Source organism: Staurois parvus, unplaced genomic scaffold, assembly GCF_062004578.1.
Source record: "Staurois parvus isolate SC_StPar_1 unplaced genomic scaffold, SC_StPar_1.0 ptg000166l, whole genome shotgun sequence".
Taxonomy (NCBI): Eukaryota; Metazoa; Chordata; class Amphibia; order Anura; family Ranidae; genus Staurois; species Staurois parvus.
In genome coordinates, this window is record NW_028317962.1 from 1,246,105 (window position 1) to 1,273,412 (window position 27,308).

At 43.2% G+C, this 27,308-nt stretch overlaps 1 protein-coding gene across 1 annotated transcript in view; it reads left to right on the plus strand.

Moving 5' to 3' along the window:
- The window catches only part of LOC149462800 (histo-blood group ABO system transferase 2-like), a 71,774-nt gene that overhangs the window by 27,780 nt on the left and 16,686 nt on the right, over positions 1–27,308 (plus strand). The window contains exon 2 of the mRNA XM_089676326.1: positions 13,495–13,662. Within this exon, the coding sequence (XP_089532452.1) occupies positions 13,495–13,662 (168 nt within the window). The remainder of the gene's footprint in view (positions 1–13,494; positions 13,663–27,308) is intronic.

A 27,308-nucleotide genomic window follows, 5' to 3' on the forward strand; every position in this document is an offset into this window, starting at 1 on the left:
GTTGACACACTTGGTCGCTATGTCTTGTTGGAATGTATGTACGAGGGCTCTCCATTTGTGCTTTTGAATTTGTATGCGCCCAACTCTGGTCAGCTGTTACTTCTTTCTAAAACTCTAGATAAGTTATTTACCCTATCTACTCCATGCATGATTGTTGGGGGGGACTTTATTCTAGTTATGTCTCCCCATAAGGATAGGAATGTGCTCTTTTCCCCAACTCTGTTGAAGCAGCTATTCTCCTTTTCAACGGCTTTCTGCAAATTGATTCAGGAGCATCATCTCTTTGATGCCTGGCGGGTCAAACATCCTCTCCATCGGCAATTCACGTTTTATTGTACTCCGCATCGCATGTTCTCTCGATTTGACCATTTTATTGTTACCACCCTCCTGATCCCCTTTTTGGTTTCTTCAGAGATCAACCCGATGACCTGGTCAGACCATGCCTCAGTGTCACTTGATCGCCTTCTTCCTAACTCCCCCCCCTAAGGTCTGCCACTGGCGCCTCAATGAGTTTTCTGTGCTTGGAACAACTTCAAGAGGAGTTCTCTCAGGGTCTGGATGCTTACTTTCACCTTGATGTTGGCTCGGTATCTTCTTCCTCAACCATCTAGGAGGCCCATAAAGCCATCTTCAGAGACCTCTGTATTTCCATGGGCACTCATTTAAAATAGGCCTCTGTTTGTGCCAGACAATCCCTAATTACACCAATTGTCCTTAGCCAAAGGTCAATTGATAGATAATCCATCTATACCTTGGGTCCAGAAAGTTTCCCATATACGGGATCAAATTAGGGCTCTTGACCTGCATAAAACCGCTCAGTCTCTTGCCTGGGCTAGGCAAAAAATTGTATGAGTTTTCTAATAAACCACATTGCATGCTCGTGAATAGGCATAAATCTCAAACTCCCCCTTCACTACCAGGCCATCTACTCCAGACCAATGGCAAACCCACATGTGACCCGCATGTTATGGCTACAATATTTGGGTAATACTATGAGAAGCTTTATAATTGCCTGGCCCCTAATATTCAGCTACCGCTTCAGATAGCTGCTTTTGATGCTTTTTTTAACTCCTTACATTTGCATGTTTGTCACCTTCCGATCTTACAGCGCTGAGTGCAGACATCTCCATTGAAGAATTATTGGATGTTGTCAAACACCTTCTTACTCACAAGTCCCAAGGACTGGACAGTCTCCCTTACTCATATTACAGGCTCTTTATTGGTATCTTAGCCCCTCATCTTTTGACTTTGTTTTGGGATCTCCTGAAGGGGCCGCACCCACATGCTGATTTCACATGCGCATATATTTCTGTGATCCCCAAGCCGGATAAAGACCATTCCCTTCTAGATAAATATCGCCCTATAGCTCTATTAAATTCTGACTACAAGATTTTTATGAAAATATTAGCTAATAGACTGGCCAAATGTATCTCCAAGCTTATACACAGAGACCAGGTGGGCTTTGTCCTGGCTAGACAAGCCCAGATAACACCAGGAGGACCATTGACCTTATTGATCTCGTCAATAAGTCCCTGAATCCTACTCTCTTGTTGAGCTTCGACGCCCAAAAAGCATTTGACCGCTTAAGTTGGCCATACATGTTTCTAGTGTTGGAGAGATTTTGGTTTAGTGGTCCGTTTGTAGCTGCTTTGAGAGCCCTTTACTCCATTACCTCTTCCCAGGTCAAATTGGCATTGTTCTTATCCCCTTCTTTTCTGATGTCCAGTGGTACACGCCAGGGATGTCTGCTTTCCCCTTTGTTGTTTATCTTCTGTCTGGAACCCTTGGCTATAGCTATCAGATCCAACCCAGATATTCATGGGATACGCACCTACAATAGTGAATTCAAACTATCTTTGTTTGCTGATGTTATATTGCTGACTCTGACGGAGCCCCACATTACTCTGCCTGTCTTACATCATACTCTACAGCTTTTTGGAGCCCTGTCGGGTTATAAGGTTAACATGTCTAAAACTGAAGCATTACCGCTCCACATACCAGCTGCCATTTTATCTCCCCTTCAGTCCAATTATCCCTATCGCTGGTGCCCCCACGCCCTGAGACATTTAAGTACCAACCTTACCTCCCCTTACCACTCCCTTTATGAAGCAAATTTTTCCCCTCCGTTGCATGTTATCTCTCAATCCTTAAAATCTTGGAACAACCTTGCCATCTCCTTCCTTGGAAGGATTAATGTGCTAAAAATGACCATACTGCCCAAACTTTTGTATCTGTTTGAGGAGCTTCATGTTCCTATTTCCATGTCCAAGTTGCGTTCCCTCCAGAAATCTTTCCTCCTCTTCATCTGGCATAATAAATCTCACCGGATCACCCATACTGTTCTTCCGAGTGTTTCTCCTGTCTGCTGGCGATGTGGTGAGGGAACTGGCACCCTCTTCCATATCTTCTGGACTTGCCAACGCATTGCACTTTTCTGAAGAGAGGTCCTTAATTTTTTACAGCTACTCTTACAGGCTCAGATTCCATTTGAGCCCATCCACTTCTTGCTGGGCCAACCTTTCCCAGTTCTCTCTAAATTTGCCAGGAAACTATCCTCTCATGTTTTAACAGTGGCCAGGAAAACCATTCCTATGCATTGGCTTTCTACTACATCTCCTACTCGATCAGAATTGGTGACGGTTATAGCAGAGCTTAGAAGAATGGAGTACCTCACTGCTATGCATGCTAACTCTGTCCCCACCTTTGAAGCAGTTTGGGAACTGTGGGATACTTCCATTTCCGATTTGTCCACTCAATTGTCTAAAAATGCTGGCTAATTCACTGTTATGCACTGACATTGTATGTACTGTATCTATATGCCTTTCATCGATGAGCCTATTTCTTTGTTTTTTCATTAACTTGTGACCATTATTTCACAATTCTATGCAACTCTTTGTTGTAAGCTCTTATTCATTCAGCTTTTATTCATTCATGTAAAACATGTATCCCAAAAGGAAAAAAATGTTTGCTGTAAATGACTATAAAGTGTTAGCTGGAGTTTGGCTTTGGCTTGTTATTTGTATTCAGATCTGCTAATACATTTAACACTCACATCCCTCCCCGACTAACAATGCTGCTGTCTGCTGTGTTCTGGCTCATTCCTCCAAAGTGGTATCTCACTAATACAGGAGGTGTGTTATTGGCCTGGTCACCAGATGTAAACAGAGGGAATAAAGCCAAAGAAAAGAAAACTGATAATTTAATACCACTTTAAATCTGCTAGTACATCTAGCACTCCCATCCCCCCAGACTGACAATGTTGCTGTCTGCTGTGCCTTCTGTGCTCATTCAGCCAGAGTTGTGTCTCACTAATACCGGAGGTGTGTAAGGCTACGTTCACACTAGCCTTGTGTGCAGGCGGCAGAGAGGCGTTTGGTAAGCGTTTTTACCGCTTCCCAAACGCCTCTGCCAATTCTGCACATTACAGCACATGGTGCTGTTCTAACAGGAGCGTTTGCGTCGCGTCGCGGCAAAACGGACGCCTCTGGACGAGTCAGGAGGCTTTGAAGCCTCCTATTCTCGTCTATGGTGCCGCTCCGCAAACGCCCGGCCGGCGTTTGCGGTGCGGTTGCGGTGCGGTTGTGGGGCGTTTGCGGAGCGGTAACACCATTCAAACTGCATTATAGGCGTTTGTGGGGCGTTATTAACGCTCGGCAAACGCCTAGCAACCGCCGCTAAACCGCGCATGCGGCGTTTGCGGAGCGTTTGCCGAGCGTTAATAATGCTCCTCAAACGCCGGACCAACGCTTGCCAAACGCTATAGGGGCGTTTGGCAAGCGTTGGCAAAACAGCCTAGTGTGAACGAGCCCTTACTGGCCAGATCACCAGGTGAAAACAGAAGGAAAAAAGCCTAAGAAAAGAATACTGATGCAGCCACCACATCTAATGATTGGTAAGCTGCAATATAGCACATATTTTGATTTGGGTTAAAGGATAAGCTCACCTTTTTATCAAAAATAATAAATGCACATTTTTTTGCAGGTATTATTTTTGGTTGCAGGAGCCTGGAAACCATTGCACCAGCCAACAGCAGACTGCTGGTGCCATGCAGGTCTCCTGCAGATCTGTCACTATAAGGATGTACGAACAAGTAGATATACTGACAGGAAAAATCAATGAACTACCACGGCACTCCACAGCGCCATAGTAGTTCATTGGGAACTACAAGCCAACAGCCGGTAAAGCTGTTGGAACTTGTAGTTTCACATTCACAGAGGACTATAAATGAGTGATGCAGCCGGGCGGGCAGAGCCCCGGATGGCCACGTTTTTTAAAAATTTGACAGCCAGTGGGGGGGGGGGGTAAGAATATCCCGTTAGCTGTCAAAGCTGGGAAGCGGGGGCCGGTGCATTCATAACATGTTACACATTACACCCTGAATATGGGTGTAAAATGTAACATGTTATGAAAAGTGAACTTATCCTTTAAATACTACTTTAACTTTTTAGCTTGCCCCTGTTACTGGATGAATAGTTATTGGTTGCTTCACCGTAATCACTAAATTATATGGTGGATCACCAGATCCCCATCTCTGGAGGTGGATGGGGGTCTGTAGGTGCTGTCACTTCATGTTGGCTTAGGAGTGTTTTGTATTTCCAGAAATAGACATGGTTATGTGGATAGTCCTTTGCATGCCTGGCATGCAAAAATGTATAGTTTTCGTACTGGCCATGTTCCAGCCAGTGTGCTGAGACAGTGTGTCATCGTTTAGGAGCCCTTTCACATGGGTGTTCAGTCTAGATCCATCAGTCAGATTTTCAGATGGCTCTAGACTGAACCAAAATGTATGTCTATGTCTATGGGTGGGGGGATGTAAATGGACGATCATTCATTTACATCTGCCCACATCTGTGTCTGTTCAGGTCAGTTTTTCAAAATAGAACAAGGCTGCACCCTTTTCTGTTTAGGGTTGGTTCACACTGGAGCACGCATGTTCTGCATTTCTGTTTTGAGAGCCCATTCATTTGAATAGGCTGCAAAAGTGCGGTGCATATGTGCATGTGTGGCAGGTTTCCGCTCATGTGCACAATTGCTACTTGGTGCTACATTACCCATCCAGCAGAAGCTGTTGGCATTTGTACGCATGGTGAAGAGATCAGGTTTTTCAGAAATGGTGTAAATATTGTATTGACTGTTTTTGTTCCTACAACCATTCAAACATACATCTTTTGGCTTTCAAAGTATTTTTATTGAAAAGATTTCATACATACACATGCAGGCATATCAGGTCGGCAAGAAGGGAGGAAGAGAGGGAAGGGATGGAGGAAGAGAAGGAAAGGAGGGAAGGGGAAAGAAAAAAGAAAGAAAAGGGAGGTAATGGATGGGAATGAAAGAAAGAAGGGAGAAAAGGGAGGGAGAGAGGGAGGGAATGAAGGAAGAGAGAAAAGGGAGGGAATGGAAGGAAGAAAAGAGAGGGAATGGATGGAGGAAGGAAGGAAAAAAGGAAGGAAGAAAAGGGAGGGAATGGAAGGAAAGAAGGAAGAAAAGGGATAAAAAGGTAGGGAAAGAAAGAAAGGAAGGAAGGAAAGAAAAGAAAAAAAGAAGGGAGAAAGGGAGGGGGAATGGAGGAAGGAAGAAAGGAAAGGAGGGTAGGTAGGTAGGTAGGAAAAAATGAAGGGAGGGGATGGAGGAAGGAAGGAGGAAAAGGGAGGGAGGGAATGGATGGAGGAAGAAAGAAAGAATGAAAGGAAAGGAGGGAAGGAAGTTCCTGGCTTACTGGCACTTTCAGAAGCATCACACAGCAGCCGGCTGCTCTGTACACAATTTCCCACCCACACACAGGGAACAGGGGGAGGCAGAGCAGATCAGGCTCTCACCTCTGCTCTGCCATTGCTGCGTGCTATGGAGTATGGGGGGGGGGGGGGACTAGGTACTGTGTCAGAGAGCTTCCAGCTGCTCCACTGAAAGCCACACAGGGAGATTGGATTGGTGCTTGTAACAGCCACCACCACTGCACCAATCATCCCTGACTTTGCTCCTGATACATCTCATCCATGGGTGCAGGATGTGCACAGCACCCTTGGGCCCGTGTGCAGTGAAAACCCTGCACCCATGGATGATACGCCACTTCCTGCACCCATGGATGATACGCCACTATATCGGGTATACAATGAGAAGATACATACAATATCTCCTGATATATGTTCATTGGAATGTTATACATATACTGTACATGTAATTGTAAGGCTACAGTCATACAGCTGCATAGCAGCAACCAGGAAGGCTGCCAGCTAAAATCGGTAGATTCTGGCAGGTGGATCTAAATGCTTTCTTCACTCACTATGTTTGACCAGCAGTATCTGTCAGCAGCTGCTGTAAGATTTGTACACTGTATAAATCAGGGGTCCTCAAACTACGGCCCGCGGGCCACATGCAGCCCGCTGAGGACATTTATCTGGCCCGCCGGGCAGGGACGTATCTGCTGCAAGGCAAGGGACTAGGGTTTGGCAGGTTGGGAGAGCTCGGCAGGGCTCAGGCGGGAGGCAGGAGGGCGGGATCAGCAATTCTAGAAAAGGGGAAGGTGGGCTCGGCTTATGAACCCGCACCACTCACCTGGCCTCTCTGTAGCCAGCCGGCCATCTATTCTGATCAGTGCATGCAACCGTCACGGCTGGAGGGCGGAGCCTAGAGCTGACCATGAAGAGGGGGAGCAAGAGAGGAGACTCCATCGCTGCATGTTGGGTATTACGGCCACGGACCCTAGATAAGTGCAATAGATGATCGATCTCCTCCCTCCCTCTTTCCCCCCTCTCTCTCTCCCCCCTTCCTCTCTCTCTCCCCCCTTCCTCTCTCTCTCCCCCCCTTCCTCTCTCTCCCCCCCTTCCTCTCTCTCCCCCCCTTCCTCTCTCTCCCCCCCTTCCTCTCTATCTCCCCCCTCCTCTCTCTCTCCTCCCTCCTCTCTCTCCCCCCGCCTCTATCCCCCCTCCCCCCTCTCTCTCTTCCCATCCCCCCTCCTCTTTCCCCCCCCTCCTCTCACTCCCCTCTCCCCCCTCCTCTCTCTTCTCCCCCCCTCCTCTCCCCCTCTCCCCCCCCCTCTCCTCTCTCCCTACCCCCCCCTCCCCCTACCCCCACCTCTCTCCCCACCTCCTCTCTCTTTATCCCCCCATCCTCTCTCTCTCTCCCACTCCTCTCTCTCTCGCCTCCTTATCCCCCCCCCCTCTCTCTCTTTACATTGTACACAGATCTGACTTAACAAGGTGTCCTGCGTTTACCGTATATTTCGCTCTATAAGACACACTTGGGGGGAAATGTCTGTGCGTCTTATGGAGCGGCCAGCCCAGTATTCCCACCGCCGTTGTATGTCCACAGTCTCTGGTCATCTCCTGTACGACGTCCACAGTCTCTGGTCATCCCCTGTACTGTGTCCACAGTCTCTGGTCATCTCCTGAAGTATGTCCGCAGTCTCTGGTCATCTCATGTACTATGTCCGCAGTCTCTGGTAATACCCTGTACTACGTCCGCAGTCTCTGGTCATACCCTGTACTGTGTCCGCAGTCTCTGGTCATCTCATGTACTATGTCCGCAGTCTCTGGTCATCTCCTGAACTATGTCCGCAGTCTCTGGTCATCTCCTGTACTATGTCCGCAGTCTCTGGTCATCTCATGTACTACGTCCGCAGTCTCTGGTCATACACTGTACTGTGTCCGCAGTCTCTGGTCATCTCCTGTAGTATGTCCACAGTCTCTGGTCATCTCATGTACTATGTCCGCAGTCTCTGGTCATCTCCTGAACTATGTCCGCAGTCTCTGGTCATCTCCTGTACTATGTCCGCAGTCTCTGGTCATCTCATGTACTATGTCCGCAGTCTCTGGTCATCTCCTGTACTGTGTCCACATTTGTTCATAGTTTTTTTTTTTAAACTATAGTCCGGCCCTCCAACGGTCTGAGGGACAGTGAACTGGCCCCCTGTTTAAAAAGTTTGAGGATCCCTGGTATAAATCAATGGCTAGTGCTCATCTGTGCAGTTACCTGCAAATGGAGCCTCCATCCAACCCGGGGCACAGCAGGTGTGTGTGCAGAGTCGGTGTTTCTGCAGAGTTCTGGCTGCACACAAATTGACCACAGCTAATCACCCAGTTTATATGAGGCCAGAGCACAGAGAGTTGCTGCGCTCAAAGTGGTATTAGGCTCCCTCTGAACACAGAAATCTATCCACACTCCATCACCCATGTGTATGTAGCCTAACATATCACAGCTCAGCTAGGATTATGTCTTGGAGGAGTACAAGTAGCAGGGTTCATAAGGGGAAAGATAAAGAATTGTTGGCACATTGTTGGGTGTGTTATAATAGAAATGAAGCAAGAGGGTATGCCACTGACTTGTATGCAAGCCCAGCGTGGGAGTTTGGTAAGTGCAAGTATTATAAGAGTTCAAGGAAGAAGGAATTTGTGGAGGAATACAGTAGAAATATTTTAGTTATGCGGAAAGATATTGAAATAATTTTCCCAAGTAAATGTCATTAGGCCCTGTTAACATTTTGCAAAGCAATTAACACGCATTTCTGACCGAGTTTGTCACAACAAAGAAGCTCAGGGATCAAATTTTAGCCCTAGGCCAGATGCGTTTTGCCACAATTCTCACACCGCTATCTTTGCAAAATAGCACCGCATTTGGGATGCCAGTAAAGATGAAGGATGTCAGATGGTCCTTTATACTCCACTGTTGGAATTGTGCACCGCCATTCATCCTCCACACCTGCCTGTTTTTCTTTGCTTCTGGTATTATTTCCAAAGGTCACCAAACTTTACCTATATATTAAAAAAGAGTGTAAAAACTGTGCTGAATGCGTGAAAATTAAATCAAATATGTAAAAATACACACATAAATGGATAACTACCACAATGCTGCTACTTCAAAAATATCAAACAAAACACATAAATGAACACTCAAAAGAAGTGATCCAGTAGCGCATAAATATATGTGAAAAAATAGTGGCCATAAAAAGTGAAAGCTGAGTGTATAGTCCAAAGAAAATCCGAAAGCTACTTCTTATTCACCAAGCGATTCTTCCAAATCTTCAAACTAAATCACCACGTGAAGACAGAAAATGCTGTTCCCCCTATTGGGTATACACTCACCAGCAAATGTTGCCCCCCACTCTCGTGGTTGTCTAAAGAGGCTCAATCAATATCTCCTGGTGGGCTGACGGATCAATCAGTGCCAGTATCAATCATTTCCTCCAAACTTTATAATCGCCTATCCCCAAAAGGTCGACAAGGTAGACCCGAGTAAGTCGAATATGACAAAATGCATCAGAGCGAGGCTATGCAGCGACCATAAGTGACGCTCCGGAAACGGAAGTGACGCGGGAGCGTCAGAGACGGAGTATCCGGCGGTGGTGAGAGCACTGGCTTGGTTTACATTAATGTGCCCACTTAATGTGCAGCATCTTTGGGCATTTTACTTTTATTTATCCTGTAAGTGGCAGTCTGTTTGTGGCAATAAAGTATTGTGTTTTGTACTGCACCATTGGGGCTTTTCTCGTTTTCTCTTACATAGTCATTTGGTCCGAGTGTGGAGTATTGAAAGGAGGGGGAGGCTCCTCTGTAAGTGCCACTATTTTTGGATTCTCATTATTTACGAATCATTGTCGACCTTTTGGGGAATAGGCAATTATAAAGTATGGAGGAGATGATTGACACTGGCACTGATTGATCTGTCAGCCCACCAGGAGATATTGATTGGGTTTCTTTAGCCAACCATGAGAGTGGGGGGCAACACTTGCTGGTGAGTGTAAACCCGATAGGGGAACAGCATTTATTTGTCTTCACGTGGTGATTTAGTTTGAAGATTTGGAAGAATCCCTTGGTGGATAAGAAGTAGCTTTCGGACTTTCTTTGGACTATACACTCAGCTTTCACTTTATATGTCCACTATTTTTTTCACTTATATATTTATGTGCTACTGGATCACTTGTTTTGAGTGTTCTTTTATGTGTTTACCTATATATTGCTTTTTTATATACTTTCCACAACAGGTGCTCAAAGAAATAAGAGAAGTCATAGTGCCTTCCCCCTAAAATATTAATTATTTTATTTAAAAAGTTGAAAAAAAATATGCACTCACACAATATTGTGCACAACTGAGGTGCACCACAGATAAAAGCATATACACTTCCCCCATAAGAGTATGGCTTGGCGGCCGTGCAATGAGAAAAATACTACTTACTTTTGGGTTTAACAAGATGACGTCATTAACTCTGCCCTGACTCCTTAAATCACATGCACATGACTTCCTCAGAGGGTTTGAGAACCCTCTGAGGAAATCAAAGGGGAAGTTCAGCTTTATGTCCTGTCCCCCCCTCCCCCTTCTTTAAAAAATGTTTTTCTGGGGGTAGGAGCGGGTACCTAGGTACCTGCTCTCACTTCCAGTCAGATCGCTTAGGCGATTCCACCAGATGTTTGGCACCCCCCCCCCCCGTAGCCTTCTGGTACACATCACAGGAGGCTGCGAGACTATACATACAGCGCAGTGCGGCTCATGCATGTGCAGTGGGATGCTGGCTTTGGAGCTTCAAGGAGTCACAGCCGCTTTCCGCACTGGGGACCCAAAGAATAACACTTCTATTTGCATAAACACCGCCACTCTACCTGCAGCCAGGCCTCTACTCAGATGATGCTCCAGTAATGTAAGCCTGCTAAAGTGACAACCTATTGCCTGCTGGAACCTTGCCATTGTGCCGCTAACATTGTTACAACTCCTGCAACTGTGTTCTTGTGAGATTGTGCTCTGGGTGTTAATAGTTTGTGGAACTGTTCACAGAACTGTTAAGCAAGTACATTGCCGCTATACTCCACTTGTTTTTTTGTCTATCCACAATTTAACCAAATAATAATTCTGTCACTTTAGTTTGGTCTTTGTGTTCTGTTCTTCCATATTTGGTATCATCTCCTTGACCCTGGCCAGAAACTGGCTATTGAAAAGATGAGATTTGTCATCAGCAGTTAGCAATACAGTACATCCTCCTGCATGGTCCCTCGATCTTGTCAGCTGAGGTCTTTCTGGAAGGTAGAGGAGATACTGGAGATGTTGGAGGACAAAGCAGGTCTATGGAAATAAAAAGAGCTAATTAGTTAAAATCCTATATGTTTTGAATTCCCTAACACTTTTAAAAGCACATTTGTGAATTAGTGTTGTGCAATAACAAACATTCTGGCAGTAAGTGTTTGATTTTCTACATTTTAATACTGCATTTAACTCATTTAACTCATTTAACTCACTACATTTGGTGAAAGGGTTGCTTTAAGCTTCTGCAGCCTTAATGTGAGAAATTCCCCATTGGTTTAATAGGTCTTCTACATAAGGCACATTTAGGGATCATTCACATTGTGTCAGGATGGCATGATAAGATGAGGTGTGCATATACAGATGCACAGCTGAAGATCTAATGTCATTGCAAACCACTTGCATGTGCAAATTTGTATGAAAATGCTAACTAATGTGGGCATGCTGCACAGCTACATGGGTATATATGCCTAATTCCAGCTCTGGTGTCAAAAGGCCTATTTAAGGAGCAGAGCTGAGTTAATATGTGCTGGGTGATCTTATCTATTGCTGACCAAGCTTGCTCTTGCATCATTCTCTATTCTTCCTTCTTGTTATTGACCGACTTGTTAACCCGTTCCAGACCCGGCTTGCCTTTGGACCTGTCTTTGTTTGCCTTCCTGTTGCTTACATGGCTTGTCTTTGACCAATTTCTACTTTGCCTTTGCTAACTAATTCCTAACTATGGCTTTCCTCTGCTTATTCCCCGGGTGACCTTGGGTTCCCTCCTGACTATGCCTGCTGTCTGCCTCCACAATTGCGGACTTCAGCTTCATGTCAGACTATGTTTCTAGTTTTTCGAGTGTTCTTATGTCCCTGCCAGCTGCTGCTCCAGTTCTCTTCACTGCAGTGAGTACTTCTGTGGTTCTGCTCCACAGTGATTGCTTCACCCTGTTCTTCAGTGACATCTTCATCGGTCTGCACTAGCAACTGGCAGTCAAGTCCCACCCAGTGCTTTCTACCAGAAGTGAGTGCCTGAAGACTTGACATTCAGCACCTTGCCTGTATCTTTAGTGTGGGAATCTAGCTGTTACGGCTTGCGGCTTCACATCTGGCTTCCCACTGTGCACGCATGCAGGTCCCGCAGCCTTCTGGGACCTGTGACATGTCATATTTTTCCACCCTCCCACCATACAATACTGGCATTTAACTATGAAGTCACCTTCACCAAAAGGTATATAGGCTTGCCAAAATAGGCCACAGCTCATGTAGCACCCTCCTAGTTTAGCTAGGAAGAGCTAGATCCTAATGGTTAAACAAGGGCTGCTCAGCCTAGCTAGAGTCGCCAGAGGGGTCAAATTTTGGTCTGGGCTGAGAGACTCTGCAGGCCAGCCCCTCTGGAATGTCCCCCTGCTCTGAGGCTTTTGGAGGAAGGCCTTTAAGGCAGTGGGAGGATCTGAGGAGTGGCTGGCTGCACTCTTGAGGAGTCTTACACAATCTCCAACAAGAGGTTAGCAAGGGTCTGGATACTCTTAAAAGTGTTGGAGAATTCTCAGTAGCAGGAAGTTGGTGCGGAGAGTGTGGAGAGTCGAGAGGAAGATGTGAGGAAGGAGGTTGCAAGGAGGCCTAATGGGATGGGGCCTGCCTGTGAGTCTGGAGCTGGAAAGAAGGAAAACTCGGAACTCACTGGCCCCCAGAGCAAGGACCTACTCTATGGCAGGGAAGGAGCAGCCCAGCTGATAGTCCTGGTAGCAGCAGCCGACCCACAAGCAATACAGGTGAGGATCTGAGTGAGTATACCTGCACCCCCTGGGCAGATAGGGTAAGAAGCACTCTGGTGAGAAACCAGATTAGCCCCCTTCCAGTGACTGTTCAATTATTTAAAGGGGACAGGAGTCAGATCCCTTGCTCAGGAGAACCTCTAGATTGCTGGGTAAAGAGGACAATTTTCATCTAGGGTCTGGGGTGGTACATTATGGAAATGCTGGCTAGCTCTCTAACAGAGACTGTGTTGCAGAACAGAAGCTTGTGAATAATTCCAGGAACTTTGTCCTCAGTTGTCGGTTCCCTTGGTCACCCTTTACACCCCTAATCCTATCCCAGTTCAAATACAATAAAAAACAAAACAAAAGCTCAAAGCTTGATTTCTGATGCAAATGTATGTGAATGCATATTGCCTAGCTGTGCAGGACTATGGAGGGACCCAAATCAACAGCAACCCCCAAGGGGGTAGTGCTACATTCATATAAAATTGCTTGTGGATTAGAAAAACCTTGGGTTAAGTGACAGATTTTTTTGTTTTTGTTTTTTTTTTTTACTTTTTGGAGTTTTTTTGTAGCAACTTTTTTTTATTGGTGAACCAAATTGATGTGTGGTCCTACTGTTAATTATATATTTGTTTCCACATCTTTTACAAGTTCTGAGTAATGTATATTAATATTTTGTATTATTTTAGCTATTGTTTTAAAAAAACACTGCATAATTTTTTTCTCATTTTCTGTTACCTTGCAGTGTAAACAACCCAGAGATACTGTCCCAACTCAAAATGAAAACTAACTGGTTACATAAAGTGGGTGACTGCTCACAGAGAATGAACATCTGCTCACAGAAAGTAGAGGACAAGTCTGTAGAATTGGCGCATTGTGAGAGGAAACTACTTACAAATGACTCAAATAGAAGGTAGGATATAACATTTTTAGTCTTAAAGTGTTACTATACCTAGGAACCTGAACGTTGGTGGACTGTTCTGTTGTGTGGATTATTGGCACTATTTATTGATTTACACTAACTTTGATTTGCAGCACTGGGAGTCTGGTATTAAAGTGTTACTAAACCAAGGACTCTGCATTCACTATATCTGGTCTCCCACAGTACACAGAACATGGAAATGCAAATATTTTAGTAAATATAAACTGCTAAATACACACATATATATCTATATATATTTATATAGATAGATATATATCAGTCTTGTGACTTCTATCAATGTCCAGCTGAGCACAGGTTGAAACATGTAGGAGGAGTTTTCATTCTCCTCTCACTGCCTATGAAACTGCATGACCCCTGATCCTCTGTCTGGGCAGTACTAATCACATGCACTCATCCCAAGAAAAAAAGAAATTCTCTAGCAATACACACCAAAATGAGCATGTGCAGCTTGCCCCCAAGGCTCTGTTCTATCAGGAGATGAGTCGGGGACAGTGGAAGAAGGGGAGGATCAGAAAAGACAGCATTAAACATCCTTTTTACACAATGCAGAGGATTAACTCCTTATGTTCTACAGTGAGTATAACAAGCATGCTTTACTGCATATACAGATTGATTTTACTGTTGTGGGTTTAGTAACACTTTAAAGCCGTCCAACAGAGAAAATAAAATTGGGCCCCCAGGTGGTTTAAGTCATAATGTGCATACTAGAACAATATGACAGACTTACCTTAAAACAAAGCCCTCCAGTGGTGCCCTCTCACCGCTGTCTGCGTTTCCATCTTCTCTGTCTTTCTTTCGGGTTCGAGCTCTCCGGTCATTTCAAAAAAGGAAAACAATACTGTGTAATAGAGGCAATGCATGTCAGGGACAAAGCTGACTACAAGAGTACAGGCACACTGTGTCCTATAGCATTGAGCAGTAAGCTCAGGAACACAAACTGAACACCCAAGCATGAATTTACTTCTGTACTTGGGGTCAGAATGCAAGAGGCAGAAAGGGAAACTAGAAGGACCATCAAATGTTTTCTAGAAGATGAATGAGAATGGAAATACAAAGCAACATTTACAACTTACCTTATGCTAGGCCTATGTGTTCAGTGCAGCCTGTGTTTGTGCAGGCACAGCAGCCCATTGACTTGAATGGACTGCTGTACCTGCTGAAAAAGCAGAAAAAAAGGTCCTTGTGCCTTCTTTAACTCCTTCACGCCTAAGGGTAAAACAAATCTAAATGCCTAAGCACAATTTTGCAACGTTGACTTGTGTTAGTAAAACCGTACATATCATCACAACTACTTTGTACATCCAGGTGAATTATACCTTGTTTTTTTCAGGACAAATTGGGCTTTTATTTGGTGGTAAATGGTAATGGATATCTCCTGATTTTTTTTTTATTATCAATGGAAAACTGTCCCAACATAGTAAAAAAAAATTTTTTTTTTTATTTAGCTGTGTGTTTCTTGTTACTACCATAACCTACCACCAAAAAACAACCCAAAATAAATGATCTAGGTCTTGACTATTGCAGCGATACCATATATGGGTATGTTATTTGTTGTTTGTACCCATAGTACAGCCCAGAAACAATAGTGCGCATTTTGTTTTTGTCTTTTTTTTACCTAAAACACACTGACAACAAATCAGTGACCCTGACCTTGACCCAAACACTAACCCTGGCACTGAACTAGATCAAACCTTGATCTAGGTATTTTTCTTTATTTTTTTTTTTATTTTAAATTTTTTTTAACAAACATTTTTTCCCCTCTATGCCAGGAGTTAGAGAGATACAATGTATCTCTCTCCTCCATTCATTGAGAGAAAAAAAACAAGGGGGCCGGGCTGTACAGTGACTGATCACTGTGATAGCCAATCAGAGGCTATCACAGCGATCATGTGACCTGTAATCGGGAGTCCCTGGCCCCTATCATTAGAACGGGACCCACTGCTCTCAGTGACTCTGCGGTCAGGTACACAAATATGCGGCCCCATGGAAAAAAGCCCAGTTCTGTGAGGCCGCATATTTGTGTTACGTCAGCGTCAAGGGGTTAAGGGCTTGTTCACATGGTGCAGTGCAGTGCTTTTTTTCTGCATCAGAAAACCACGGAAAGTAGGTTATATGGGTTCCAGTGGCATAGTTCACACCAGTGTAGTGCTTTCCAGTTCAAGAAAAAAAAGTACATTATGCTGATATTTTTCCTGCACAGAACTGTATTGGAACAAAGTAAAAAAGCATCAAAAATACATAAAAAAAGCATCGAACACCGGTACAGTGAAAAAAACAGGGAAAGGAAGCCAAGGAAATGCATTGTCTTGATGTAAATAAAGATTTTGCAATTTAAATGACCCAAAAAAGGAGGAAAAAAAGCATCTGGAAATGTACCAAAAAAGCATTAAAAAAATGCACTGGAATACATCAAAACGCGTTAAAAAAGCACATGCAGAAACACATCCAGAACAAATCTGGATAATGTTTTTGTGGAGTGAACTGGCTCTAAAACCTTAGTCACAGGGAATTAGCATGACACTTTTGCTTCACGTAATTTCTCACACCTGCAAAGCAGATGCATGGGGTGAAAACCTATCAGCGAAGCCTATCCTGCCCTCAGCTAATACTGGAATCGTCTACTCTTCCAACCAGTCCATCCCCCACAGTTACTACCTTTTGTACCACTAGCCCCTCCCTCCTAGATTGTAAGCTCCAAGGAACAGGGCCCTCCTGTCCCTCTTGTATTGTTGCTGTATTGTCTCCCGTTATATTGTAAAGCGCTGAGCAAACTGTCGGCGCTATATAAATCCTGTATAATAATAATAATAATAATAATAGCTCTGAGCATTTGTAAAAAAACAGCTTGGTTTGGCTGCGTGTGGTTGTGGGTCTGGGAACAGGTGAGCTTCCCACACCTGCAACTGCCCTCGCACGTGTGAACCTAGCTTTATTGTAGAATTTGTGACACTTATATTTTTAGTGTTTTAATTGATTGTGGATAATAAGTTCGGTGAAATAGCCAACAAAATAAAAATAAGTGTGACTTTATTGTATCGCACAATGGCATCAAAATATAAAATAAATGCAAAAGGTAAAATAAATAGCGTAGTTCAGGGTAAGTAAAAATAAATAACAGGAAATAAAGCAAAAAAGGTAAAAAATATATAATCCCATTGTTTCTTATTCCTGATATGTGCCTGCTGTATCATGTACTTGTATGAAAAGTATCCCATTCACTTTGTATTGCTTCCTTGGTGTTCCCGCCAGCCCCTCTTACTTCCTATTAAAAACTGACCACACTAAACAGGGGAACACATTTTTCTAGTTGTGCTGAGCCCTCTGCCTGCACTCCTCCAAGAATTGAACTTGGGCTTACATTCACCCCCCCCTCCTGCTCAGCCATTCACCGAGAAGACCAGTGTGCTGCTGTTTCCACCTCTTATGCAGCTGAAAACAGAAAGTACAGTTGCAAGAAAAAGTATGTGAACCCCTTGGGATTAGGTGGAGTTTTGCATGAATTGGGCATAAAATGTGCTCTGAACGTCATCTAAGTCACAACAATAGAAGAACACAGTCTGCTGAACATAATACTACACAAACATTAGATGTTGCCATGGTTTAATTGCACATAACATGTAAACATTCACAGTGCAGGGAGGAAAAAGTATGTGAGGCCCTAGCTTACTGACTTCTCCCAGAGCTAATTGGAGCCAGGAGTGAGCCAACCTTGACTCCAATCAGTGTGAGGATATTGGATGTGTTGCTGACAGCTGTCCTGCCCTTAAAAAACACACACCTGTTTTGGGTTTACTGGTTTCAAGAAGCACTGTCTGGAAAGGGTTACAAAAGTATCTCCAAAAGCCTTGATGTTCATGTGTCCACGGTAAGACAGACTGTCTACAAATGGAGAAAGTTTAGCACTGTTGCTACTCTCCCTAGGCGTGGTCGTCCTGTAAAAATGACTGCAAGAGCACAGCGCAGAATGCTGCATGAGGTAAAGAAGAATCCCAGAGTGTCAGCTAAAGACCTACAGAAATCTCTGGCACATGCTAACATTTTTGTTGACACATCTACAATAGGGAAAACTTTAAACAAGAATGGAGTACATGGAAGGACACCACGGAGGAAGCCATTGCTGTCCAAAAAGAAGATTGCAGCACGTTTGAAGTTTACAAAAGAGCACCTGGATGTTCCACAGCACTACTGGCAAAATATACTGTGGACAGATGAAACCAAGATTGAGTTGTTTGGGAAGAACACACAACACTATGTGTGGAGAAAAAAAGGCACAGCACACCAACATCAAAACCTCATCCCCACTGTGAAACATGGCGGAGGGAGCATCATGGTTTGGGGCTGCTTTGCTGCCTCAAGGCCTGGACGGATTGTTGTCATTGATGGGAAAATGAATTCCAGAGTTTATCAAGACATTTTGCAGGAAAACGTACGACCATCTGTCCGCCAACTGAAGCTCCGCAGAGGATGGGTGATGCAGCAGGACAATGACCCAAAGCATACAAGTAATTCAACAAAATAATGGCTGCAACAGCACAGAATACGCTTTCTGGAGTGGCCCAGTCAGAGTCCTGACCTCAACCCGATTGAAATGCTGTGGCATGACCTTCAGAGAGAGATTCACACCAGACATCCCAAGAATATTGCTACACTGAAACAGTTTTGTGAAGAGGAGTGGTCCAAAATGACTCCAGATCGTTGTGCAGGTCTGATCTGCAACTACAGGAAACATTTGGTTGAGGTTATTGCTGCCACAGGAGGGTCAACCAGTTATTAAGTCCAAAGGTTCACATACTTTTTCCTCCCTGCACTGTGAATGTTTCCATGTTATGCGCAATTAAACCATGGCAACATCTAATGTTTGTGTAGTATTATGTTCAGCAGACTGTGTTCTTCTATTGTTGTGACTTAGATGACGTTCAGAGCACATTTTATGCCCAATTCATGCAAAACTCCACCTAATCCCAAGGGGTTCACATACTTTTTCTTGCAACTGTATGTGATCACTTATAAAAAAAAGGGGAAAAAAAAGGTATTTATAATGTTTTTATATCTATACACAAATATTTTTACTTTTAATTCCTATTTTAAACTGAATAGGTTATTTTACATATTAGAGTTACATACACTTTAAGCTGCAAATAGGTGGATCGAATTTTGGCTGGTCCCTGCTGAACCTGCCGAGTTTTGATCTATGGGCAGGCTGGCTGTACTTAAGTCGATCGTTGGATAGACTTCACTACAACTAGCCTGTTGGATTTTTTTGTATGTGACTACTGCTCGTGGCTATAGCTGCTAGCCGTGATCATTGTGCTCTGCTGTCAGGGAAGACAAAATACACTAGTGCTGCATGCGGCATACCCCCATCAACACTCTGTGTTGGTAGGGGAATCGAGCGGTTTATGGGGTGTTTTAGAAAGATGAGCTTTTGTCTGTTGTAGCAGGTCCAATCACTGCAACGTGTGTCTACTAAAGGAACAAAAAATAGCATGTTCTGAAAGAGGGTGGGGCAGAGTGACAGCTGTTTGCTAAGTGAAAAAAGAGTGTCTGTCAGGGTATATATGCAAATGTATGTGATTGAAATGTGATGTGTCTCCTCTCTGAACACCCAATGTTTAGGTTAAAGCGTTTGTAAACCCTCACCTTGAAAAACAACCTATTTGGTTTAAACTATAGAAATTAAAGGGAATAAATGTGTATAAATAAAACATTACAAATACCTTTTTTTCCTACTTTTTTGAGTGATCACATGCCCTTTGTTTTCAGCTGCATAAGCGCTAGGGGGGAGAAACAGAAGTACACTGATCTTCCCAGTGTAAGGCTGTGCTGGGGGAGGGGGTTGACAGGACAAGTCTGATCATTGGAGGAGTTTTTGATAGGGGACTGGCAGGAACACCAGGGATTTCACACAAAAGGAAGCAATACCAAGACAACAGGATATGTTTTCATACAAATGCATGGTATAGCAGGCACATATCAGGAATATGAACTGTTGGGTTTACATATTCATTACAGTGGTAATAAACTCTTCTTTAATAATTTTACCTACAGGTAAGCTTATATTAAAGGTTACCTGTAGGTAAAATTAGTATCTAGTAAACATGAACCGTTTAGGAGACATTAGCCTTTTCTGATAGCTGGCACCACTGTGCTGTGGACCAGGAATCTGGCGTGCATGCACAGGAGTGACGTCATCACAGCTTGGCCAGTCAGCCAGCTTGTGATCCCGGAAGGAAGATGGAAACCCCAGGGAGCCGTGACAGTGCTCCGCTGGACGGCTTTGTTTCAAGGTAAGCACTTCATAATGTGCTAATATGCAATGCAATGCAATGCATACTAGCACGTTATGCCTTTACCTTGCAGGGTTTTTTTTTTGCCTTTTCTTTTTGAATGCGGTTTACTACCACTTTAAGACTCCAATCTCCAAGTCCTTTCCTTAAAAACTTCAATATTGTGAGAACTTCAACAGCTGAGTGGAAACTGAAGATATTGAAAATATTGTTTACATAATCTATCTTTTAAACGATGGGAGAAGGTTGAAGCACTTTTTCGAGGTCAATGAGTTTGACAGAACAAACAGCAGCACCCTACTCTTGTTTTGAAATGCATTTTCTGCATGGTTCTGTAATTTAAGTCTGTTACCAAACTATATGTATACAGTCATGGCCAAAAATATTGGCACCCCTGCATTTCTGTCAGATAATGCACCACTTTGCCCAGAAAATTGTTGCAATTACAAATGTTTAGGCATTCTCATGTTTATTTCTTTTGTTTGTATTGGTATGACAAAAACGTGGAGAAACAAAAAGCCAAATCTGACACATTCCTCGCAGAACTCCAATTATGGACTGGACAATGATTAGCACTTTCTCAAAAATGTAAGAAATGTTTGCATTCCAAGTTTATGTTGCTCCTGTAATTTGTAATTAAACTCACCTGTATCAATTAATAGTATAGAAATCACGCCGGCAACCAGTTAAAATGGTGAAAAACTGACTCAACCTTTCTGTTGTGTGTCTCTGTGTGCCACATGGAGAATGGAGAAAAGAAAGAGCGGAAAATAATTGTCTGAGGATTTGAGAACAAAAATTGTGAAAAAGCATGGACATACTCAAGGTTATAAGTTCATCTCCAGAGATCTTACTGTAACCCATTGAAATGTTATTACTTGCAATTCATTAAAATGGACATTAGATGGCGGTAGACTGCCATTCAAGGTCAATCACAAGGACAGAACAGCCCTCTGGATCTTGTATGCTGAATAGCAGGACTCAGCTAGTAGGAAGGGCAGCCAGGGACTACATTTCCCAGGAAGGCTAGCGCGTGGGCGGTGGCATATAAATATCAAAGCCCGGGAGACTGGCCAGGACAGTGCAGGGAGACACTGAATGAAAAAATAGGTGGGCTGACTGCTGAACTAGGCTGCAGAGCCAGGGTTGGAGAGAGAGGAAGAGCAGAAAGAGCCTACTGACCACCCGGTCTGCCACGCTGCCCAGCAGGCCAATCTGACCAGATGGGATGCCGAGTCTGAGCCAGGGATTACTTTGATCGGGTAAGAGAGACCCATGCACCCACTAACCACAGGAGTACTGACAGTTCGCCACCTCAGCTATCTATCTATCTACACATAGTTGTGAACTTTACATATAGTTGACTCAGTTTGCGGACTAGTTCTCTCAGCCACCATTGTGGAGATACATCTGCATTGCAGTTTATTGTACAAGGTGACCGCAGGACATACAGTTGCAGGCCAAGATACAACAGGGCCAACTGAAACAACACGTTTCACTTCTTCCACAATGCAGGGTTCCCATTACTGTTAATTTTTGCCATTGATGTACAAAGAGAGATGTCCTTGCCTATAGACATTTATGCCAATTGTTGCTTTTCATTACTTCAAGCCTGCCCATGTTAGTGCCTTAAAGGGGACCCTGCCCTAATTCACTACCACCAGAAGGAAAAGTGTTAAATCTCCCTTGTTCCTTCACTATTCTTGTGTTACCACCCCAAGGAACTAATTTTCACACCTCAACTCATCTTCATACCAACTGGGCCCCAACAAGTGCACATAAGACATTGTAGTGTTCTTAAAGGGACAGTGCTAAATTTCAAATGAGAATTCTCTTTCCTTCACATCTAATCCTTGTCATCTAGTTCTGAGGACCCACAGTGAGCTTATCTGTTTCTTGATAGTTGTTTCTGCTCACTGGGGATTCAGCAGTCTCCTCAGATTGGAGGCAGTGGATTATTTCTGAAAGCAGTTCTGTTAGCAATTACTGTTACTTTACTGTGTATGTTGTTACTTTCACTCACAACTGCCAAGAGTGATTATATTTACTGCATATATCAGTGTCATTTTGTTCTTTTTGACCAAATTACCTTTGATTCCAATATAAACTTCATATTGGTTTATCCCAACTTCTGTGTGAGTCCATTTTACAGTTGTGATTTACTTTGGTCATGAAAGCACGGTGGTGTCAGCAGAGGTTGGGCTTTCAACAAAAGGTACAGATTGACAGGGAACCCAAAAATTACTAAGCAACCCTTAAGGGCAGTAGTACTACATTAATCTTTATGTGTCTACTGTGTGCAATTTTGTCAAGAAGTTTACAGCCCATGGCATTGTAGCTAATCTCCCTGGATGTGGGCAAAAGAGAAAAGTTGATCAGAGAATGCAACAAAGGATTACTCGAATGGTGGCTAAAGAACCTCAATCAACTTCCAGACAAATTCAAGCTGACCTTCAGGCAGAGGGTACAACTGTGTCAGCTCGCACTATATGCTGCCGTCTAAATGAAAAGGGATGCTATCGTAGGAGATCCAGGAGGACCCCACTGCTAACACAGAAACATAAAAAAGTCAGATTGAAGTTTGCCAAAACTTACCTGAGGAGGCAAAAATCCTTTTCGGAGAATGTACTGTGGACAGATGAAACAAAATTACTTCCTTTTGGTAAAGTCCATCATTCTACTGTTTTCAGAAAAAGCAACGAGGCCTTTAAAGAAAAGGATGCAGTACCTGCAGTCAAACATGGTGGAGGTTCACTGATGTTTTGGGGCTGCTTTGCTGCTTCAGGCACTGGTTGTCTTGACTGTGTGTATGGCATTATGAAATCTGAAGACTACCAAAGAACTCTGGGGTGCAATGTAGAGCCCAGTGTAAGAAAGTTTGGTCTCCATCAGAGGTCATGGATCTTACAGCAGTACAATGACCCAAAGCACACATCAAGAAGCACCCAGAAATGGTTTCAGACAAAGCGCTGGAGAGTACTGAACTGGCCAGCAATGGAAGGAACGCTTCCAATCTGAGAGACCTGGAGCAGTTGGTGAAAGAAGAGTGCTCCAAAATTACAGTAGAGAGGTGTAAGAAACTCATTGATGGTTACAGGAAGTGACTGATTTCAGTTATTTTTTTGAAGGGGTATGCTACCAAATATTAAATTGAGGGTGCCAATAATTTTGTCCAGTCCATTTTTGGAGTTTTGCTTGGAATGCGTCATATTTGGCTTTTTGTTTCTCCACTTTTTTGTGTCATACCAATACATACAAAAAAAAAAACATGAGAACGCTTCAACATTTGTAATTGCAACAATTTTCTGGGCGAAGTGGTGCACTGACAGAAATGCAGGGGTGCCAATATTTTTAACGATGTCTGTATATACTGTATGTTAACCACCTGAGCCCCAGGCCAATTCTGACATTCTTCTCCTCCATGTAAAAAAACAGCATTTTATTGCCAGAAAATAACTTAGAACCCCAAACATTATGTATTTTTTAAGCAGAGACCCTGGAATGGTGGGTGTTGCAATTTTCACGCGGAATTTGCGCACATTTTTTGAAAGAAAATACACGTCAATTCTTTTTAATGCACACAAACTATGTAAAACCCATTTTTTGGGGTAAAATATAAAAGATGATGTTACTTACTACTACGAGTAAATAGATACCAATCATGTCATGTTCTAAAAATGAGCATGTTTGTAGAATGGCGACAAGCTGAGATACATTAAATTATCCATAGGTGATGCTTTAAAAGCCTTTACAGGTTACCACTTTAGATTTACACAGGGGATCTGGTGCTAGAATTATTGCTCTCTCTCTGAAGTTCATGCTTATATCTCACATTCAAGGTAATCACCAGCCCTAAAAAATTTTATCTTGGTCATCGCTGCAGCAATGACCGGGACACTAATCTTCTAATCCAGTGATGTACCGGTATGTCGCTGATTTCAAGTGGTTAAATAAATATACTCAGAATATAATATTTAACAGACTTTCACACAATCACATAAAATCCCAAAATGACAGCTGAATAAGATTATTAGTACTGTATATGCTCTTAGATATATTAGAGTGACTTGTAGTACCACAAATAACAATAAACGTGACCCCCCTCACTCCCACTCTATACCGTGACAAGTGGATATATAATTAATCAAGGTGGGTAAACGCAATTCATAACATGGTAAGTAATGGTGCTCAATACAGTAAAAGTTCATGCATTGTGTGTGATCACACAAAACTTCCAGTGCTGGTGAGTGACTCTCCTCCTATGGCTGAATTGCCCCCCTCACCTCCACTCTGCGGCTCACTGGGCCTATGCACCTTCAAGATCACTAAAGGATCTTTCCTCCAATGCTATCCAATGGTAGCCTCCTGCAGACCTCTCATCAAATGGGGATGATATTCTGGGTGTACTGGCTCCTGGTCTCAGCTGGCTCTCCCACTCATCCAGGTAATGCAAATATAAGGAGATACTCTGACAGTGTAGTATGCCAAAGCAAAGTGCTTTATTGGTACGGTCAAAAAATGGCACTTACATCAAGGTGTCACAATCCACTGCTCTCCCCCACATGCATGGGTGTACACCGCTCTCCCCCACATGCATGGGTGTACACCGCTCTCCCCCACATGTATGGGTGTACACCGCTCTCCCCCACATGCATGGGTGTACATGCAGTACACCCATACATGTGGGGGAGAGCAGTGGATTGTGACACCTTGATGTAAGTGCCATTTTTTGACCGTACCAATAAAGCACTTTGCTTTGGCATACTACACTGTCAGAGTATCTCCTTATATTTGCATTACCTGGATGAGTGGGAGACCCAGCTGAGACCAGGAGCCAGTACACCCAGAATATCATCCCCATTTGATGAGAGGTCTGCAGGAGGCTACCATTGGACAGCATTGGAGGAAAGATCCTTTAGTGATCTTGAAGGCACATAGGCCCAGTGAGCCGCAGAGTGGAGGTGAGGGGGGCAATTCAGCCATAGGAGGAGAGTCACTCACCAGCACTGGAAGTTTTGTGTGATCACGCACAATGCATGAACTTTTACTGTATTGAGCACCATTACTTACCATGTTATGAATTGCGTTTACCCACCTTGATTACTTATATCCACTTGTCACGGTATAGAGTGGGAGTGAGGGGGGTCACGTTTATTGTTATTTGTGGTACTACAAGTCACTCTAATATATCTAAGAGCATATACAGTACTAATAATATTATTCATCTGTCATTTTGGGATTTTATGTGATTGTGTGACTAAGCGCTGCACTACTCTTTTGCATATATTTAGTATCTTCTGTATGGGATCGGTCTGAGTGCCAGCTGCTTGTGATTTATAGATACTCCATTGAGCGCAGGAGGATTATACAATACTTGCATAGTATTTGGTAATGATTTACTTTAAAAACATCCACTATCTATTCTATGGCTTATCTACTCTAAGCACAGCTATCTCAAATATTTATGATGAACCAGCCTTCAGGTTAAATATCTCTGGCTTTCTGGGCAGAAGTACAATGGAATATACAGTACCATCGAAAACTTTCAGTATCATTCTTTATTGCATATACATAGAGCAAACACAGTAAAATAGACCAATAGGTTGTTAAAATCGTCTGGTCTTTACATATGGTACAATATACAGCTTAACTGACAAAACATGCTTGCTGTACCCAGATGCATATTTATTTATTTATTTTTGTATTTATTTCAGGTACTTATATAGCACCGTCAATTTACACAGAGCTTTACATGTATGTTGTACATTTACTTCAGTCCCTAACCCTCAAGGGGCGTACAATCTAAGGTCTCTAACTCGCATTCATACAAATACTAGGGCCAATTTAGACAGGAGCCAATTTACCTACCAGCATGTCTTCGGAGTGTGGGAGGAAACCAGAGTACCCGGAGGAAACCCACGCAGGCACAGGGAGAACATGCAAACTCCAGGCAGGTGATGCCGTGGTTGGGATTTGAACCAGCAATCCTAGTACTGCCAGGCAGAAGTGCTAACCATTTAGCCACTGTGCTGCCCATGCATAGGAATATACACCATACAGAAACTGCCAGTCATAAAACAGAGTGTGTTTCTTCAATATATCCCAGATCCCAACATGTTTCGGAAAGCAACTCCTTCAGGGGGAAGGACTGGGTACATCAACTCTAAAATATAACACACAAAGATCAATCATATATCGACAAAAATCAGATAAGAATAAGTCAAGATTACAATAAAAATATATCTGATGGTACCAAGAAAGCTGAAAGGTTGTCGCTAGCCCGTGGCTAGCTGTCTTTATCAGTCTGTTGAAGGTACGGACGCGTCCGGAGGATTAACTTCACCATCAGAAACAACAGACATACACACAGTGATAGGTGAAATAAATCTCTCAAGTTTATTAGCGGGAAGAAAATTAATATAACAGAAAAAAGAAAGGTGGGGGGCACAGAGTATCAAAAAGCGGAGTTGTCAGTAATTGATTGGCTGAATACAAATAAGACAACATTGACGTCAATTCTGAAAAGTGATGAGAAGTGGAGTTTCACTTTCCCAGGAATAAGGAAAGTTTCTACATTGTTTTAAAACACTTATCTACTATATACAATAGAATCTCGCTAGATACTTGTCAAGGCTGTAAACATGATTTTCTCAGGCTTTGAAATCGGTTACAAGTATCCAACAGTTATTTTCCCATGGGACAGAAGTATTTGACTTTTAATTATATCATAACAGAAACAGGTGCTGTTAGTACAAAGAAATAATTGGATACTATCTCCGTCTCTACCAAGGCTAAGCTAAGATAAAAAATAGAAGAATATTGTGAGTACAGTTCTGTAACACATAACTGACACAGCATATTTTCATTAACTCATTCTGGATATAATACAAAACAATTAATCAACATGTTAGTACAAAATATAGAATGGAGTGGGGGGAAAACAAAATGACAGACCTAAAAGACATACATTTCCCTTCAAAAGCGTTTTTTGATCGACACTCATATAGTCAATATAAGTAATATTACACATGGGGATAGCCCAAAGTAGATCTTTTGAGGCTGAAATTTGCCTCCACAGGGAGCAGCAAGGCTGTGACCCCAAGAAGTCCCTCCAACTATCACAAGGATCCCTGAAGGCCCCACAAGGTGCATTCAGAAGTCTGTAGAATTAATTTTAACTTGGCAGTTTCAGGTGTATACTCATATGCATCTGGGTACAGCCATATGTAAAGACCATAAGATTTGATCGACCTATTGGTCTTTTTTTACTGTGTTTGCGCTATGTATATGCAATAAAGAATGATACGTTTTAGATGATATATTCCATTG